Source organism: Macrosteles quadrilineatus, unplaced genomic scaffold (genome assembly GCF_028750875.1).
Source record: "Macrosteles quadrilineatus isolate MER2022 unplaced genomic scaffold, UCM_ALF_1.0 Scaffold_8__2_contigs__length_117827958, whole genome shotgun sequence".
Lineage (NCBI taxonomy): Eukaryota > Metazoa > Arthropoda > Insecta > Hemiptera > Cicadellidae > Macrosteles > Macrosteles quadrilineatus.
The window spans coordinates 42,683,900-42,700,602 of NW_026542601.1; the positions used below are offsets into that span (position 1 = coordinate 42,683,900).

General features: G+C 35.1%; 1 protein-coding gene across 4 annotated transcripts in view; it reads left to right on the forward strand.

The window, feature by feature from the left end:
• LOC128999738 (monocarboxylate transporter 12-like) overlaps nt 1-14,722 on the forward strand; it is an 87,568-nt gene extending 72,846 nt beyond the window's left edge. For all 4 annotated transcript variants that reach the window (XM_054426391.1, XM_054426394.1, XM_054426392.1 and 1 more), the window contains 6 exons: nt 5,042-5,271; nt 5,913-6,124; nt 6,519-6,636; nt 7,245-7,472; nt 8,995-9,277; nt 11,163-14,722. In XM_054426391.1, coding sequence (XP_054282366.1) covers nt 5,042-5,271; nt 5,913-6,124; nt 6,519-6,636; nt 7,245-7,472; nt 8,995-9,277; nt 11,163-11,326 — 1,235 coding nt within the window. In that variant the 3' untranslated portion in view covers nt 11,327-14,722. The remainder of the gene's footprint in view (nt 1-5,041; nt 5,272-5,912; nt 6,125-6,518; nt 6,637-7,244; nt 7,473-8,994; nt 9,278-11,162) is intronic.
• Nucleotides 14,723-16,703: the final 1,981 nt, after the last annotated feature.

Consider the following 16,703-nt stretch of genomic DNA (forward strand, 5'->3'; position numbering starts at 1 on the left):
AGGGGTAATTTTTTAAACAGCTAATGATCGGAGGAAAAATAAGAGAACATGGATGAAAAACAGTTGAAATCCAAAATAAAGTAATGTTTTCGATGCACCATAATCCATACATCTTCCTACCCACTGGTTTACCCACACTTTCCTCCTTTTCTGTTTCTCATCTTGCCTTCTAATAAATTCATTTTAATTTTGCTACAACCACAACTCTCACAAGAACCTATAGGCGCCTTAAAATAAGAAAATAAATAGCAAAACCTAGAAATAATTAGAACACAGATGAAACCATTGTTGTTCGATAGTGAAAAGTATTGTGAATAACATATCAAAAGTCTCCAAAAATATCTTTGGTGGAACACCACCATTTTTCCAAAATGGCGGCTAAATCCAGTAGTTTTTTGCTTTTTATTGAAATTCTGACTTTCCAGTCAATATTGGTGAAAAGTCGTCAATACATTTATTGTTCCTCCTGAAATTACCTTTAAAATGATACCAAATACATGTCCCTACAACAAAAAATAAACCCCGTAGAAATAATAAAATATTTCAAATAAAAATATTTGTTATAAATTAATGTAATAGTCCAAGCAAACTAAAAATAACGTACACAGGGGTCGTATAAAAATTTGCAAGTAAACATGTTATGGTTTTATTTTTATTGTTGTGGTGTGCAGAGTGACATACCAAAAGTTGCAAAAAATCAGTCCACGGGAAACCCCTAAATTAAGGAAAAAATGGCGGCTTTTCCCAATATTGGACAAATTTTGCAACAAAAGATACCACATGTTTTTTTGCACATTTTTCGAGATATTGACTTGGAACCACGACCGATATTTATTGGATAGTCCGTACTTAATTTCAATAGGGGACGCTTTTTGGGCCGCCTTCTTGGATCAGCCATATTGGATCTGCCATATTGGATATAAATATTTTTTAATGTAATTATAGTGTTGTGACACATCATTATGAACTAGATTTCCAAGCTGATTTCAATGCTGAAATCAGTTTTTTAAATAGCGTTTTACGATTTTAAGATATATAAAAACGAAAACTCTCCCCCATTCGTACTTTGACAATTTAAAAACACATTGAAAACTACCACAGTCTAAGGTTGTACTATCAGGTTCAAGTATGGCGTGGAAATAGTTCACCAGCAGATCCAACAGATTGGGAGTGGTGTTTGACTGATGGTAAGTATGACTAACTTACTTATAAATAACTGTACTTATAAATAACTGTAACTGTGTAACTTGGAAATTATATTTAGATAAATATAGGATATGGCCTTTAAAAAATTTCAACAAAACGTTTTATGGTTTTATTTTGTAGTGTTGTGCAGAGTGAAAACGGGAAAAACTCGTCATAGCTATTCGTTCAAGTATTGACTTTTATTTTAGCTATGGATTCCTTATTGGGAGTTATTTAGAATTGGGGATAAATGTCTTTAACTAAAGACAAATTAAAAATAACAATAATTCATTCAATAGTTCTTTGAAGGTAGGCCTACATGATTCGTTTTAAATTTGTCACGTGTCATTTAATAATCAATAAAATTACAGCCAAACATTTACTGAGTACTTTGATACCAGAATGGACTTGTTAACGTATTAACAACCCGAGATATAAATCTTTTAACAAAAAACTGATAAAAAAAGTTTAATTTAATTTTTTGTTGGGGTTTGTACCTCGTCTATAACCAGTCTGTTTTAACTATAAATAAAACAAAATGAAAGATCTTTTATCACTGAATATTTTAAGGCTAGAACGAACTGCAAGCAATAATAATACCTGGAGAAAAATAATCCAAACACATTTTCAAAGTAACTTACGATATGTCCATAACTGATGTATAGGGGAGAGTTTTCGTTTTAATATATCTTAAGCAACGAAAAAACTTATTTAAAAACGGATTTCAGCATTGAAATCAGCGTGGAAATCTAGTTCATAATGATGTGTCACAACACTATAATTACATTAAAAAATTTTTATATCCAATATGGCTGATCCAAGATGGCGGCCCAAAAAGCGTTCCCTATTGAAATTAAGTACGGACCATCCAATAAATATCGGTCGTGGTTCAAAGTCAATATCTCGAAAAATGTGCAAAAAAACATGTGGTATCTTTTGTTGCAAAATTTGTCCAATATTGGGAAAAGCCGCCATTTTTTCCTTAATTTAGGGGTTTCCCGTGGACTGGTTTTTGCAACTTTTGGTATGTCACTCTGCACACCACAACAATAAAAATAAAACCATAAAATGTTTACTTGCAAATTTTTATACGATCCCTGTGTCTGGTTTTTTTTAGTTTGCTTCGACTATTACATTAATTTATAACAAATATTTTTATTTGAAATATTTTATTATTTCTACGGGGTTTATTTTTTGTTGTAGGGACATGTATTTGGTATCATTTTAAAGGTAATTTCAGGAGGAACATTAAATGTATTGACGACTTTTCACCAATATTGACTAGAAAGTCAGAATTTCAATAAAAAGCAAAAAACTACTGGATTTGGCCGCCATTTTGGAAAAATGGTGGTGTTCCACCAAAGATATTTTTGGAGACTTTTGATATGTTATTCACAATACTTTTCACTATCGAACAACAATGGTTTCATCTGTGTTCTAATTATTTCTAGGTCAAACCATATATTCAGGGGCCTACTACTCTTCTAACATCTTTAAATAACAAGCGCACAAACACAAGCAACTGCGTTCACACTGGGCTACTTACATGCTAGATAGCTCAAAAGCTGGAGATTAGGCGTGTAAATTAGCCGCAGAGTCAACTTTTTCCAGAGCTTTTTTTAAAAGCAGCTTTTGAGCGAGTATGTCGTTCACACTGAGCTATATTACTAGCTGCTTGTAAAAAAGCTGGCGTGTAGCCTGTAAACTCGCCCCGTGTAAACGGGGCTTTAGAAAACTTGGTTTAAGAGAAGAAGTGTTTATTGAAATGCACTATCCAGATTTTAATGTAAAACAAACAATACACAGGTCTCCAAGACTGAGAAGTCGCTTGTTACCGAGATTCAAGCAAATATTTAATCTCAGAATCGTCTCTAGTAATTGAGTTAAAGTCAAAAATAATGGTTCTGTCCAAAAATAAATCAATGTCTCAAGTTTCGTAAATTGTATGGTGCTTAGTGGCCCAAGATCACTTGTAGAGTTGAATGGTATAAATTACATGTCCGTTGGTAGGCTAATCCTAATGTCTTCTTGTCTATGGCAAGTGGTTTTGAGATTAAAATCACATCCTCAGGCTTCTTCTTATTGCATATCGGTGAACATTGTGTTTGTTTGGGTATGTGTTCACCGATGACATCAACTTGAGTGAAATGAAATTCGAAGAAGCCACATGATTTTAATCTCAAAAATTAGTTGCCATAGATGACAGTAGGATCACCAGATTGGTTGTTAAAACAATTTAATTTGTAAATTTTCTGTATTAATCTTAGATTTATAGTTTGCCCTTCAACTCTAGGAATAGATTCCCAAAAATTAAAATAGAATAATTTTTAGTCAGTCTTTCTGGTAAATACAAGTTAACTGTAAATATAATAATAACCACCTAAAACTACTAAGTTTTCAAACTTGCTTTTTGTAAAAAGTTCTAAGTTTAGATGGAAACAGAATGTTGTTTGTAAAGTGTTGAGGACACTAGAGTAGATGGTTCTTCATTATACTGCTTATTAGCAAGCCCCTTCATATGGTAGACTGCAGCTTCCAACACTTAAGATGCATACCTGCTTCTATATTTTCATTGAATCTTTTTGTGAAAATACCTTCTCAAAAACAAAATGTAGATTGGATTACAAATTTGCAATAGACATTGTCAAAAGAAATTACATTTATAAGTCGGAAATACCTATACATACAATTCTTAGGACAACACATATGACATGTTTAGTCTTATTAGTCAATTTTGACTTAATAGTCAGAATAAAAAATAGTGAAATAATTAATATCAGTTTGGAATTAGAGTAGAATTGCAACTGCAATCAATTAGAAAAGTCGTCAAACAACTGTTGATTAATTTGTTATTGATGGCTGCAAAAACAATCCGAGTGGAGAGGCCACAAAATTAGCGCCGGGTGAAAACAAGAGTCACATTTCACTCGAGTGGTTTTTTGATTGATGTGGCGTCGATGTGCATTAATTGTGTTAAGGTTTACATTTCAAAAAGGTCAGACAAGTTGAGATGTGATTTTAGTCAAGATCAATAATGGAACTTGATTAAAACTGAGTTAGCTAGAAATCAATTGCAAGTTTTGTAATAGTGTTTGGTTAAACTTTGACTTGGGGTAAATTATGTTTTGATTTATCAAAGTAAAAATGGAGGAAATCTACAATAAAACTTTTTTCAATATTCAATTTATTACAGTATGTTGTACAATCTACAGAAACTATACTTTATAAATTGATTTAGTCTTTAGTCCTGCAGTAGAAGTTTTCTTCACTTTCATTAAGAAACATCAACCACAAAAACTAAGTAAGCTTCGATTAAATGTTAATTCATCTACACAACAAACTAAATTTCTGTTTTAGGACATTGGGGAATGAAAAATTGCCAATTAATTGTCAAATGCCCTTTTCAGCATTGATGGCAATGACTGTTTTGTGTGAAATATGCATTGTCTTCTCCTGTACACCACTTATCTATTATATTTCTTAAGTTAAGGTCATTTATGCACCACACAGTTTTTTTTAAATATTTTTTTCATGAACCATGTTAGAAGCACAACATAGTTTTAGAAATGGTGAATTCAGTGAAAATTATATGCACTTTTCACTCAATTTGGTCAGTAAAGATCGTTGAAAAACGCCTATTAGCCCATTATCTAACATAATAATATTACTACCAAGTTGGTTGGTTATGAGATATAATTCTAATTTTTTAAAACACAAAAGTATATTTAACAATCTTTTAAACATACATAATTTGAAAATGATACAATGAATTTTGTGCTGAATGGTGTCACTCGGGATCTACTCTAGGGCCAAGTATTTTCTTCTCCCTCTAATTTACGCCACCTTTTCTGTGCAGTGTCCTCCCCTATAGAGAGTCCAGGAGGTGACTGTGACTTGGTCTCACGGCAGTTTAGCTCACTAGTCAGTCTGCCGACATTTGTCCGCAACGAAGAGAAAGTTCCGCTAGAAGTCCTGGAGATGTTGACCACCCACAAACATCTGTACGCAGTCCTCCTGCATAACTACCCAAGTCTACTGATATCTTCTCGTAGCTTCAGTGACAGCGGCCGCCTTCATGAACAGCAGGTGGGTAAATTAGTTGTATACAACTTTTTCTGTTTTTGCTAGCGATCGTAGTGTGTACAATAATCTATAAAGACTATGTGGAATCACATAACAAGCAGAAAATCAATCACAGCAGAGCAAGTGGCTAAATAACATTAAGATTATTTTATTTTTCAATACAGAAGACTCTTGGTTAAATGAGGTAATGTGGACCAAGGCTAACTTGGATAACCAAATCCTTGTTCAACACATATACAAAAGCACTAATTCTTAACACAAAAAAAGTTTGAATAAAAAGTATTGTACAATACATAATATTCACCTAGGCCTACCTATCAAATTACAAGTGTTAAAAAAGTCCAACAGTTTTCTGATTGATCTTGCTGCCTTATTTCTGAGCTGCCAAACTGGACATACAAAGTAACTAATTATGTCAGTGAGTGTTGTGTCTCCTACAGAACCATTAAACACCATTTCTCAAAAGCAAATCACTTGACTTACTCAACTCGTAACAACAGTATTTGATCACGTCTAAACTCAAATGTTATCTCTCTCAAACTGATAGAGCAAGTACAGTATTAATTTACAAAGCTAACCTATGATTTACTTGCTGCTAATACTAGCGTTGTCAGATTGAGGCTTGACTCCAGATTTTGTTTCAGCAACTCAATGGACGTCCGAGAGATCAGTTATCAGCGAGGTTCGTAGCTAACAACGCCCCCGTCAGTCCTCTAGCTCGCACTCCCAACACAGAGCCCCGCAGCACCGCCACCACCCCGGCAGACGACGGTATCACTGAGGCCAGCCCACTGCGGGGCCACAAACAGACCCGCCTGCCTACTGCCAGCTATCTCAAGGATCTCAGGGTTCACAGGTGGGGTTTTGTATTATGTTTTAATTTGCACATACAGAACCTTCAGTTACCCGTGGCAGTACATCAAAACAGAAGTCTGATAAAATACTTATGCTTAGTCTTGAAACTTAACTTATAGTTTTAGCCCGCCTAGTGATAAACCTGGAACTGAATATTGTGCTCATCAGTAGGTTGTGGATTCAATCCTGAGAAATGTCAAACTCTTGTGGCTTAAAACAACCCAGCTGTTCTTGATCAGTGGGTTAGAAAAAAGATCCTTGGCTAAACCAGCCAGCAACACAGAAGTCTTCTAATTTAATCAACAATCATCGTTAACTTATCTCTGCCTCAAAATGCACATTCTGATGTGTCGGGTTCGTAGAAATATCTCATTATTTAAATATGGCTGTTACAGGCACTCGCTCACGTATCGTGGAGCCATGTTGAACATCAACAGGTATCGTCTGAGAGCTTCTTCGTGCCCAGACATCTACAGGAACTCCATGACTACCATCGCTAAAGAGGAGTCTGATGTAATACAACACTCTTAATGTTATACATCATATAAATGCATGATTAGATTAGATTCAGTGACAAAATACAACTTAATAATTCTAAAGCATTTTGAGTTTTTGCAGAGCAGAAAATTCACATAAGGTCAGAGTAATTTAGGGTGAAAGAAAGTCACTGCAGTAAATCTCAGCCGATCGTTCTAACGCAGGGTTGTTTTCACTCCCTATTAATCTGGTGATCAGCAGATTATTACTATTATTTTGAGATGCTCGATGTTAATAGGAGGACATGATCAGCGTTATTTCACTCGCTCGTTCTAACAGTTCAGATGACGGTACGAGAACAATATGGTTTTTATCAGTGATCTGTTTTCCAAAGTACTGTATTATTATGTAATGATTGTTGTTAAGAGGAGGATACAATCGGTGTTATTTCATTCGCTTTAATCAGTTCAGATTACAGTATAAAAATAATTGTGCATTCTTAGTCAGCTATTAACATGGTAAAAGGCAAATACAGTTATAGTATTATTCATAACATCACTCATGATAACACCTACAACTAATATCACCACAGTGGCGGGTTGGATAGACACACCAAACCTAACCTTCATTTAACATTGTTGCAGTGGTCCTCCGGGCTCTCGGAGTTGTGGCTCTTGATGGCTGACATGTTAGACTTCTCACACTTCTCCAACCCTCGGTTCCTACTGTTTGCGGTCAGCAACTTCCTGCTGTACACATGGTATGATGTCCCGTACGTCTACCTGGCGCACAACGCTATACAGATGGGTTTCTCAGAGACCGACGCTAGCTTCCTCATCAGTGTGATCGGCATACTCAACATGGTCGGAGAGGTGAGTCTCATGTCGAGGATAGGATCTAAGGTAGCTATGATACGCTTAGTTACCCCCTCCTGTTGAGAAGCTAGATTTATTAAACAACCTTGCTTTCAAACAATATTTCTGAGGATTCTGTACTTTTTATATGACCATAATTTTAAAACAAATCATGTTCAAATTTACTATCTGTTCTTTATTATGTAAAAATTACATTTGCCTATTGGGTCTGATGATGATTGAAGAGTTTAAACTAAATCTATCACCACTTATGTGTATTTACCATCTTGTGAGTCAACAGTACAAGTGTAAATATTTGTTTCAATTGTTTATAAGACATATTTTTATGTACTTTAATTAAATTTAACTACACGTGTAATGCTGGTCCAAAAATAAACTTAATTGTAACAATAGTACTAAAATAATACAACTTATACAGTACTGTACATGATCTCCCCATAACATGTTGAATTGTAACTGTCTTCCACGGTCACAGCAAAATAATTAACACATTCCCCAGGTCACAGCAAAATAATTAACACATTCCCCCGGTCACAGCAAAATAATGAACACATTCCCCCGGTCACAGTGATATCTTGAACATCTTCCCAGTCACAGTGAAAACGAGGATACATTCTGCAGTCATGGCAAAATCATGGACATAATCTGTCATTCAGCAAATTGTGAACACATTCCCTGGTCCCCATGAAACTGAGGACTTCTTCTGCGGTCACTACCAAATCGTGAACGTTTACTGCAAAATCAAGAACATCTTCTGAAGCCACAGCACGGCAAAATCTTGAACATCTCCTCCCGAAGCGAAATCGTGAACCTCTTCCTTAGTCACAAGGACATCACCATCATCATTTCCCACCATCACAGCCAAACCGTGAACACCATCCGTGATTGTCAATTCTCGATCGTACATCTTCGCAGACACTTGCAGTTGTGAAAATAAAAACATGGCTTAGCTTGACATGAACTGAGCTTGGTTAGAAGATTATTTCTTGCCAGAACTGACTACTCTGGCCAACTGTTGACTCAACCCGACTCCAAATTATATGGGACTTGCAAACACCTACAAATTGTTGCCTGTCCAGGTAGAGTTGATGTCTTAAACACTATACAGTAGAACCTCTTTAATCCGAACTAATTGGGACCGGGGGTAGTTCGGACTATTGAATAGTTTGGATTACAGAATAGGCCTATATTTTTGTTTTTACATACAGGGAGCTAAAACGTGGCTAAAATGTATCGTAATTGTTAGGGGAAAAGTGAAATATAGTTTTTAAAGTAAAATACAGTTTTTATTTAATACATTAGTAAACATAGTGAAAAACAGTGTACTGTACATTAGAGTGGAAACAATTACGGCTTACGTTAAACGGCCCCTGTGGCGGCGTTCGGATTAATGGACGTCCGGATTACGGGGGTACGGATTAAAGAGGTTCTACTGTACTCAGACACCACTATACCATTATTCAGTTTCTACAACTGCTAACTATATGATAGCCATAATACAAATGTCCTGTCATGTCAGATATTCCTGGGCTGGGCTGGTGACTGCGCCTGGGTCAACGCAGGTCTAGTCTACGCACTGTCCATGGCGTTGTGTGGAGCCGTGGTGTCTCTGATACCTCTCATCTACTCCTACGAGCTGCTGTGCGTAGTGTCTGGGGCATTCGGACTGTTCATTGCTGCCAACTACTCCCTCACCTCCATCATCCTCGTGGAGCTCATCACTCTCGAGAGGTTTACCAACGCCTACGGACTGTTGTTGCTGGTGCAGGGAGTCGCCAATTTGGTCGGACCTCCGTTGGCCGGTGAGTAAAAATAGAGGAAATAATAGTGATTTTAACACTTAAGGCCCAAAAGTTGCAGCAAAACCTCTTTTAACTTCATTTAGTTATACTGAATCTCATAAGCATCTAGACTGCCAGTGCAACTCCTAGGATCGGTAGGATCGTGGATCAGATCGAAAAACCCCCCACCACCACTCAGTGCCGATGGCGTGACGTCAACCATTACTGTAACGATACGGAACTGAGACACGAGCCTTTGTGGTGTAGTGGATAGCGTGTCGGGCTGATAATCTGAATGTGTCGGGTTCGAATCCCACTGGGAGCACTAACTTTTTGTCAACAATGTTTTTCATTTCAGCAAGTTTGGTTGGTTTGGTTAGGTTATGACAGTTTAATTTTATAATTAAAAGATTTTAAAATTGAATTTGAGACATTTATAATTTTACTAGCTGTGTACCCGTTCTACGCACGGGGATCTTATAATATTCAGTTGAAACCTTCTTATATAACGAACAGCAGTTGGTTTGCATATTTTAAGATATGCTGGCCAAACTATTATACATAGCTTCATTTTATGTTGTTTTTTGTTGTTCCGGATCGGTATGACAATCAATAAAAGGTTAAATTACCTCTGTGTCTGCCGGTCGATCCTATAACGGTAGGCTTACTTTTATTTTTACTATCTGATCTCGTTTGCATGGCTCAATCACGTCCTGGTTGAAGTTCGTTCGCTACGCTCACTCACCTGTATGTTGGAGCTCGTTCGCTGCGCTCACTTTCCTTCAGGTTAGCTCGTTCGCTACGCTCACTTGCCTTCAGGTTAGCTCGTTCGCTACGCTCACTCGCCTCCAGGTTGCAAATTAGCTGTTGTCATAAATGTAAAAGAAATAATAGTGCTAGTGCTGCACCCTGTTGGTAATCCTTGTAACTTTAATGCTATTGAACATCACAGAACAGAACCAACTTGTTTAATTGAAACAGCTGTTAAGATTCAATAATTTCATTTCTCATAAGGTTAACATGGGCTTCCAGAAATTCCACGTCAAAAATCGACAAAAACTTGATTTTCAAGGGTTTACTGTTAAATATCTAACTGTCTCATATTCGATGAAATACGTCTAAAACCATCTCATATATGTATAGTATTTGGAAAATAAGTTTCAGGCGGGACAGTGCTATAGTTATTGAGGAGTAGTTGTAATAAAGTGCGTATTTTAGCGTTACCAAGAGAATGACAGATAGACAGACAGACAGACAGACAGACAGACAGACAGAAATTGAGATAAGGTTTGATTCGGTTTCTCTGACCTATGAAATGTAAAAATAACCAAAAAGTTCATTATTCTAAGCAATGTACAGACAAAACTCTAATTTTATTTATATAGATTTTTAGAACAGAGCTATTTTTCGATTAGTAAACCTTCATTCGAGTTTATCATTATCAGCATGTTTGGTTAGTTTGGTTAGGTTATGATAGTTTATATTTAATTCAAATTTAATCTACAAATTATACGTTTTGACAGCGACAGTGATACAGATAACAATTTTCGCGAACAGTTAGATAAGCTAATGCTGATGCGTCGGTATGATTCGGAAGCGTACGACATGGTGCGGTGGTGGGGGGTGATCTGGTGATCTACTGATCTGATCCACGATCCTCCGATCAGTCCGATCCTCGGACTTGCACTGGCAGTCTAGACGCTAGTCTGAATCTGGTGTCTATGGAAACCTTGATCCCAAATCAATTGGAAATTATCAATGAGCTGATCGGTAATGAAGTAAAGAAAGCAGGTATGCTTATGAACTTGTTTTATCCCCCCCTCTACGCTTGTAGCTTAGGCAGATTTTATGAAAACCACCCTGTATAATCCTCATTCTCAACATTTATCACCAACTATATTTACAGGTTGGCTGTACGACATCACCGGCAGCTACGATCTTCCCTTCTACCTCTCTGGAATCTTCATAGCCATGTCTGGAGCGCTTCTGGTGATTCTTCCGATCATACACAAGGTTCAGAGCATTCGCAATGCCAGCAAACAAAAAAAACTGTCCTCCAATCATGTGTGAGTCACAGTATTGTACCGGTGAGGTTAGGTCGCCAAACTGGGGAACAATATCTTTGTAGAGGGGTTTTCTTTTAGTCTATTGACAATAATTTTTCATCAAGGTTGTTGAGGTTTTGTCAATAACTGAGAATTGTTTGAAATACTTTTTCAGTGATTAGAATAAAAAAAAAAAAAAAAATTAAAATGTATCAAAAAAAGTCCTTGGAACTTTACATCCAGACTGAGTTCCAATTTTATGTTTCTTGTTACAATGTTGATTTGCTAATTACTTTCCCAATATTAGTTGATAGTCAATTGAAAAATTATGAAATTAAATCATAAAAGTAAATAATCTGAAGGAAAACTCTCTCTAAGATATTTATTTGTTTCTCACAATCTTTCCCAATTTGGTGACAAAATTTTTACTGTATTAGGAAACAAATTCAACTTAGATATACGAGTCTAGGAACAAATATAGATAGTTAGTTACAATTATACTGATAACTTTTTAGATGCGAGTAAGATAGAACTATCATAGAACGATTGTTACGTTGATGAATACGTCTTCCCTGATTCCTAGTTTACACAGACTAGCTCGGTGGTTTTTATTTTAGATTTGGTTGTTTATTGTTGTAGTACGTCATAGACTAGTCGTCTCTAATCGATGAATGACACTTGAATATTAGAACTTGAAGAATAGTAACGGCATTTACTTTCTTCAATGTTTACTGTGTCAGACGTATAGATTTTGTGTGGATCAATTGTTGAAAAGGTAGATTATAGTTTATTTTAAATCAAGGTATAACTCATGATAAGACATTTAATTTTAACATTGTAAATTTGTTATTTGGTTTATTTGATTTTGATTCCAGATCAACATTTTTGTTAAGTCTATCAACAGTTCAAAGTATTAATCAACTATACATAATAACATTCATAATGTGTATTTTAGATTCATGGCTTAGCATTGTTTAGTTAACAATATGAAGTCAATCTGTTATGCCTAAGGTGTGTTGTCATATAAAAATCATAATATTTTGTTGTAAGTATGAAAATGTAATGTAGGCGTTAGATCAAGATTAGATTGTGCGTTTACGATTTTATGTAATTATCTAGGCAATTGAGGGGCACCTAAAAGGGTAATTTGCTCCGTATTATTCATCCAGGATTTTTTAATTTGAAAATGTGTACATAAAAAACAAAAAAAGATTTACATTGACTAAAAACATTAGTGTGTATATTTCTTTGTTTCCCAACATCCCTAATAACAATAACTTAGACCCATCTTTGTTAGCAATATAATCCTTAATGGACACTTAAAACTTTTTGTGCCTGAAATTTCATTTTTCGGTATAAAAACTTTAACACCACTGTTTTCCTGATTAGTTTTGTGTTTTGGTCAATTAAGATGTTTGAAAAAAGCAGACAGATAAATAACAGGATAATCTTAAGTACAATTTTACGATAAGCATACAATCCTGACTGAAACATAATGTTTACCTTTTAAAATACCTCATACACCAAATATTTAGATGTATCGTAGTTTGTTTTCCGTCATTGTAAACTCGACCAATTATTTATAGTTTTCTGTGTGTAGCTCTATATATTTGTATGTTGAACAATTTATACATTAAGACTGATTAATTTGTTATGTAGATTATGCTTATTTTATAGGAGGTAATTTTTATGTTTTGTTTTTAGCAATTAGTTGATGATATTTTTTAACCGTGGGAACATTATTATGTTTCAGTGCTTCGTCACTTTTTGGTTAGTTTTGTTTTGAAAATTTAGTAATGTCTAATGTCTGTTTGGACAAAAATGTAATGTAGTTGTAATTTTGGGTGAGTTTGTTGGAAAATCCTTCCCTCACATGAGCAATGGGTTTTGATGGAAAGTAATCTTAAATTTGAATTTGCCCATTCACTTTGAAAACTGAAGTGGACATCCCATCTACATAAGAATCACATGTCCTTAAAATTTTTTTTTCTCTTAAAAGAGAACTGTAAAGTAAATAAATCATTTTTCAAAAGCATACTCAGTGGATAAACAATTTTTTTCTTCTAAAACAAAACTAAACATTAAATGTGAATATTGGGTGTCTACTTCAAGATAGTACACGTGTAGTAGAAAGATTTGCCAAAGCAAAATTGGTAATACATTATATAATGGTACCCTTGATTTTTTTTGTGATTTGTATATAAAACCATAACCGACAGTCATGTTTTACAAATAAATGATAATATACACAACTTTAAATCACAAAAAAGGACTAGACAGTTTTAACACTACAGTAATCTGTGAAGTCCATATTTCTTCTAATCAACGGATGTTTTATACCCTTTATGATGCTGTGATATGGGAGTGCCTGAGGTTCCATTTAGAATATAAAATGGTCAGAGGCACTCCTATCATGCAAAGAGTATATGGTATATTCAAGTCTGGCATACCACACTATGGAGGCCTACACAGAAATTAACAACATTTTTTACCATATCATGACTGTAATTTACTATGGATGAAGACTAGTTCTCAATTTCTGTGTTATTTAAAGTACACAATACAAATCAAAACGGGGGAAGACTTTACGTGTTGCCATATTAAGCCATTATTACCAACTATACCAGTTATTTCTTATAATACTTTCCTTTTAATGATTGAGTTGAATACATTTGAGGAATTCTGTTAAGTTCATATGTCATTGTCTAATGTCATCCAAGGTTTTACCATCGTCTTATTTAGTTAGTTATCTCAGAAGTCTGCTGAACTGGATGTAAAGATTATAATAATCTCCAGCTCATAATAATAAAGTTTGTAAAATCACACATAACCTTTATTCTCTTCCATCAATCAGTAAGATGTTAGTGATGTTTGTATCTCGTTTGAAGAAGGTGCTCCTCCTAGTTTTTTTTTTTTTTTTTTACACCAGTTAAGTTGTTTTTTAGTTCCTCCTTTTGTACATAACATACGAGCGTGTAGATCCGATGTAAATAGTCGACAAAACGATCGAGTTTTGTTCTCAGATATTTAGTACAATTTTATAAATTGTTCAATTATATACAGATTGTATATGAGAGTGTTAGTATTTTGTACTTTCTCACAGCTTCTACCCTAAATGCTGGTAAAACCCAGATTATTAGTTTAATTTTATGTTTGGTTGTATAATTTTCAAATAAGATAAAAATTTAGGTTCAAAAAATTCATACTCTTATGAAAATAATTATTAGTCAATTTTTGTTTGCTAGGGAAAAAAATTGTGAAAACATGTCTTGGCTATGTATGGAAAGATTTAACTGGAGTAAGAGCTTGGTACAGTACTTCTATTTCAGTTTGCCTAAAGAAATATTCTTGTAAAATAACAAATCAAATAAACTGTATCAGCAATCTGACACATAACTTTTCCCATTAGCTTGATAACAACCCTTCCCATGGGCTGAAATAATTTTTGAACTGTAATTTTAATAGCAATGGGGGTTGTACGGTTTTGTTCAGGATGAAAAGAGTTACAATATACCACGTTTTTATCAAGATCGATCCAGTAGTTTTTTAAATCCGGTTTACTATTACGTTATGGACGGATCCCCATTAAAAATACAAATTTCAAACAAATTAAATAACTCTGTAGACACCCATACTTACGTACAAAATTGCATTAAAATTGGACCACGGGTGTGGTCTGTAGCTCTGTACACATCCCTTTGAAAACCACTTTTTTTTATTCAAGGGGACCCAAGACGGATATATCCACTAAAAACTCGAAGATTTGGACAAATACCCCCGCCACAGCAAACCTGCAAGCTAAGCAAATTTCCATTTGCCTGAATTGATTTTAAATTAAATCTATTCAAATAAAATTAGGTTAAACGAGTCAAGTACCTAGTTTAAATACCTGCATTCAGTTATCTAAATTGCTGCTTGTGGCAACTATACTTTCGGTTCACAGGGAACCATCTTCAGGCCAAAAACAAGGCGTCGTTATTTATTCACCTCTGTATATGAAGGTCGTCATTTAATAAAAAAGTACATAGAACACACACGAAAACACGGAGGTGAATAACGACGCCTTGTTCGGCCTGAAGATGAACCCTGTGAACTGAAACTATAGTTGCCACAAGCAGCTATTTGGACAACTGAATGCAGGTATTTAAAACATTATAAATATTCAAACGTAATCCGGAGGCTAACAACTCTTGAATATGAAACAAGTACCTAGGTTTGCTGCTACAGGGACGATAATAAAGTGTTTTTTAGTCAAACGTAGCTTAGTATAAAATGAATACATTTGCCAAGTTTGATCAATATATACAGGGTGTTTTTTTTTTTAACTTGCATCTTTATTTATATAAAAACCACAATAGATAGAAATATGCAGTTTGCGGGAATCATCTATTGACGTAGGGGGCCCAATTGTTTTGGATTCAACGTTACATTCACATTCCCCCCCTTTCCCCCCTGCCCCCAAATTAATTTTTTTAAATAGCAAGGTACCCCTTGTGACATATCAAATGAAAGAGCATGAAAAAAGAAAATGTTTGATGAAAAAAAATTGAAAATCGGTTCATAAGTTTGCGAGATATTTCCCCCCCCCCTTTCCCGGAACTTAATTTTTTTTAAAGCAAGGTACCCCTTGTGGCATATCAAATAAAAGAGCATGAAAAAATAAAATGTTTGGTGAAATTTATTTTTCATTTGATATGTCACAAGGGCGGGTACCTTGCTATTAAAAAACAAGTTATGGGTAGGGGAAAAGGGGGGGGGATTAGCTCACAAATTCATGAGCCGATTTTAATTTTCTTTTCACCAAAAATTTTCTTTTTTCATGCTCTTTTATTTGATATGTCACAAGGGGTACCATGCTTTAACCCTTTGAGTGCCAACGTCCGGGGAACCGGACGTTTTTAAAACGAGCCAAAAGTGCCGACGTCCGGCCGACCGGACGTTTTTAGGACGATCGTAATGATCGAACAGTTGTCATAACAACCGAATGGATACTCGGATTCTTTTAACCCATATATTAACATTGAGTCGAAAGTTACTAGATGCGATACATCGATTTTCGTTGGTCGAAATATCAAAAATTCGATTTTTACGAAATTTTAACCTAAAAATCGCCAGATCGCGCTCGGCATTTTTAGCGCGACCTTCGGGAAAAATCATCGGCATTTTTTGAGCGTTACTTTTATTTCTCGCCTGGCACTCTAAGGGTTAAAAAAAAAATAAGTTCCGGGGGGGAGGGGGGGAATATCTCGCAAATTTATGAACCGATTTTCAATTTTTTTTCATCAAACATTTTCTTTTTTCATGCTCTTTTATTTGATATGTCACAAGGGGTACTTGATATGTCACAAGGGGTACTTGATATGTCACAAGGGGTACCTTGCTATTTAAAAAAATTAATTTGG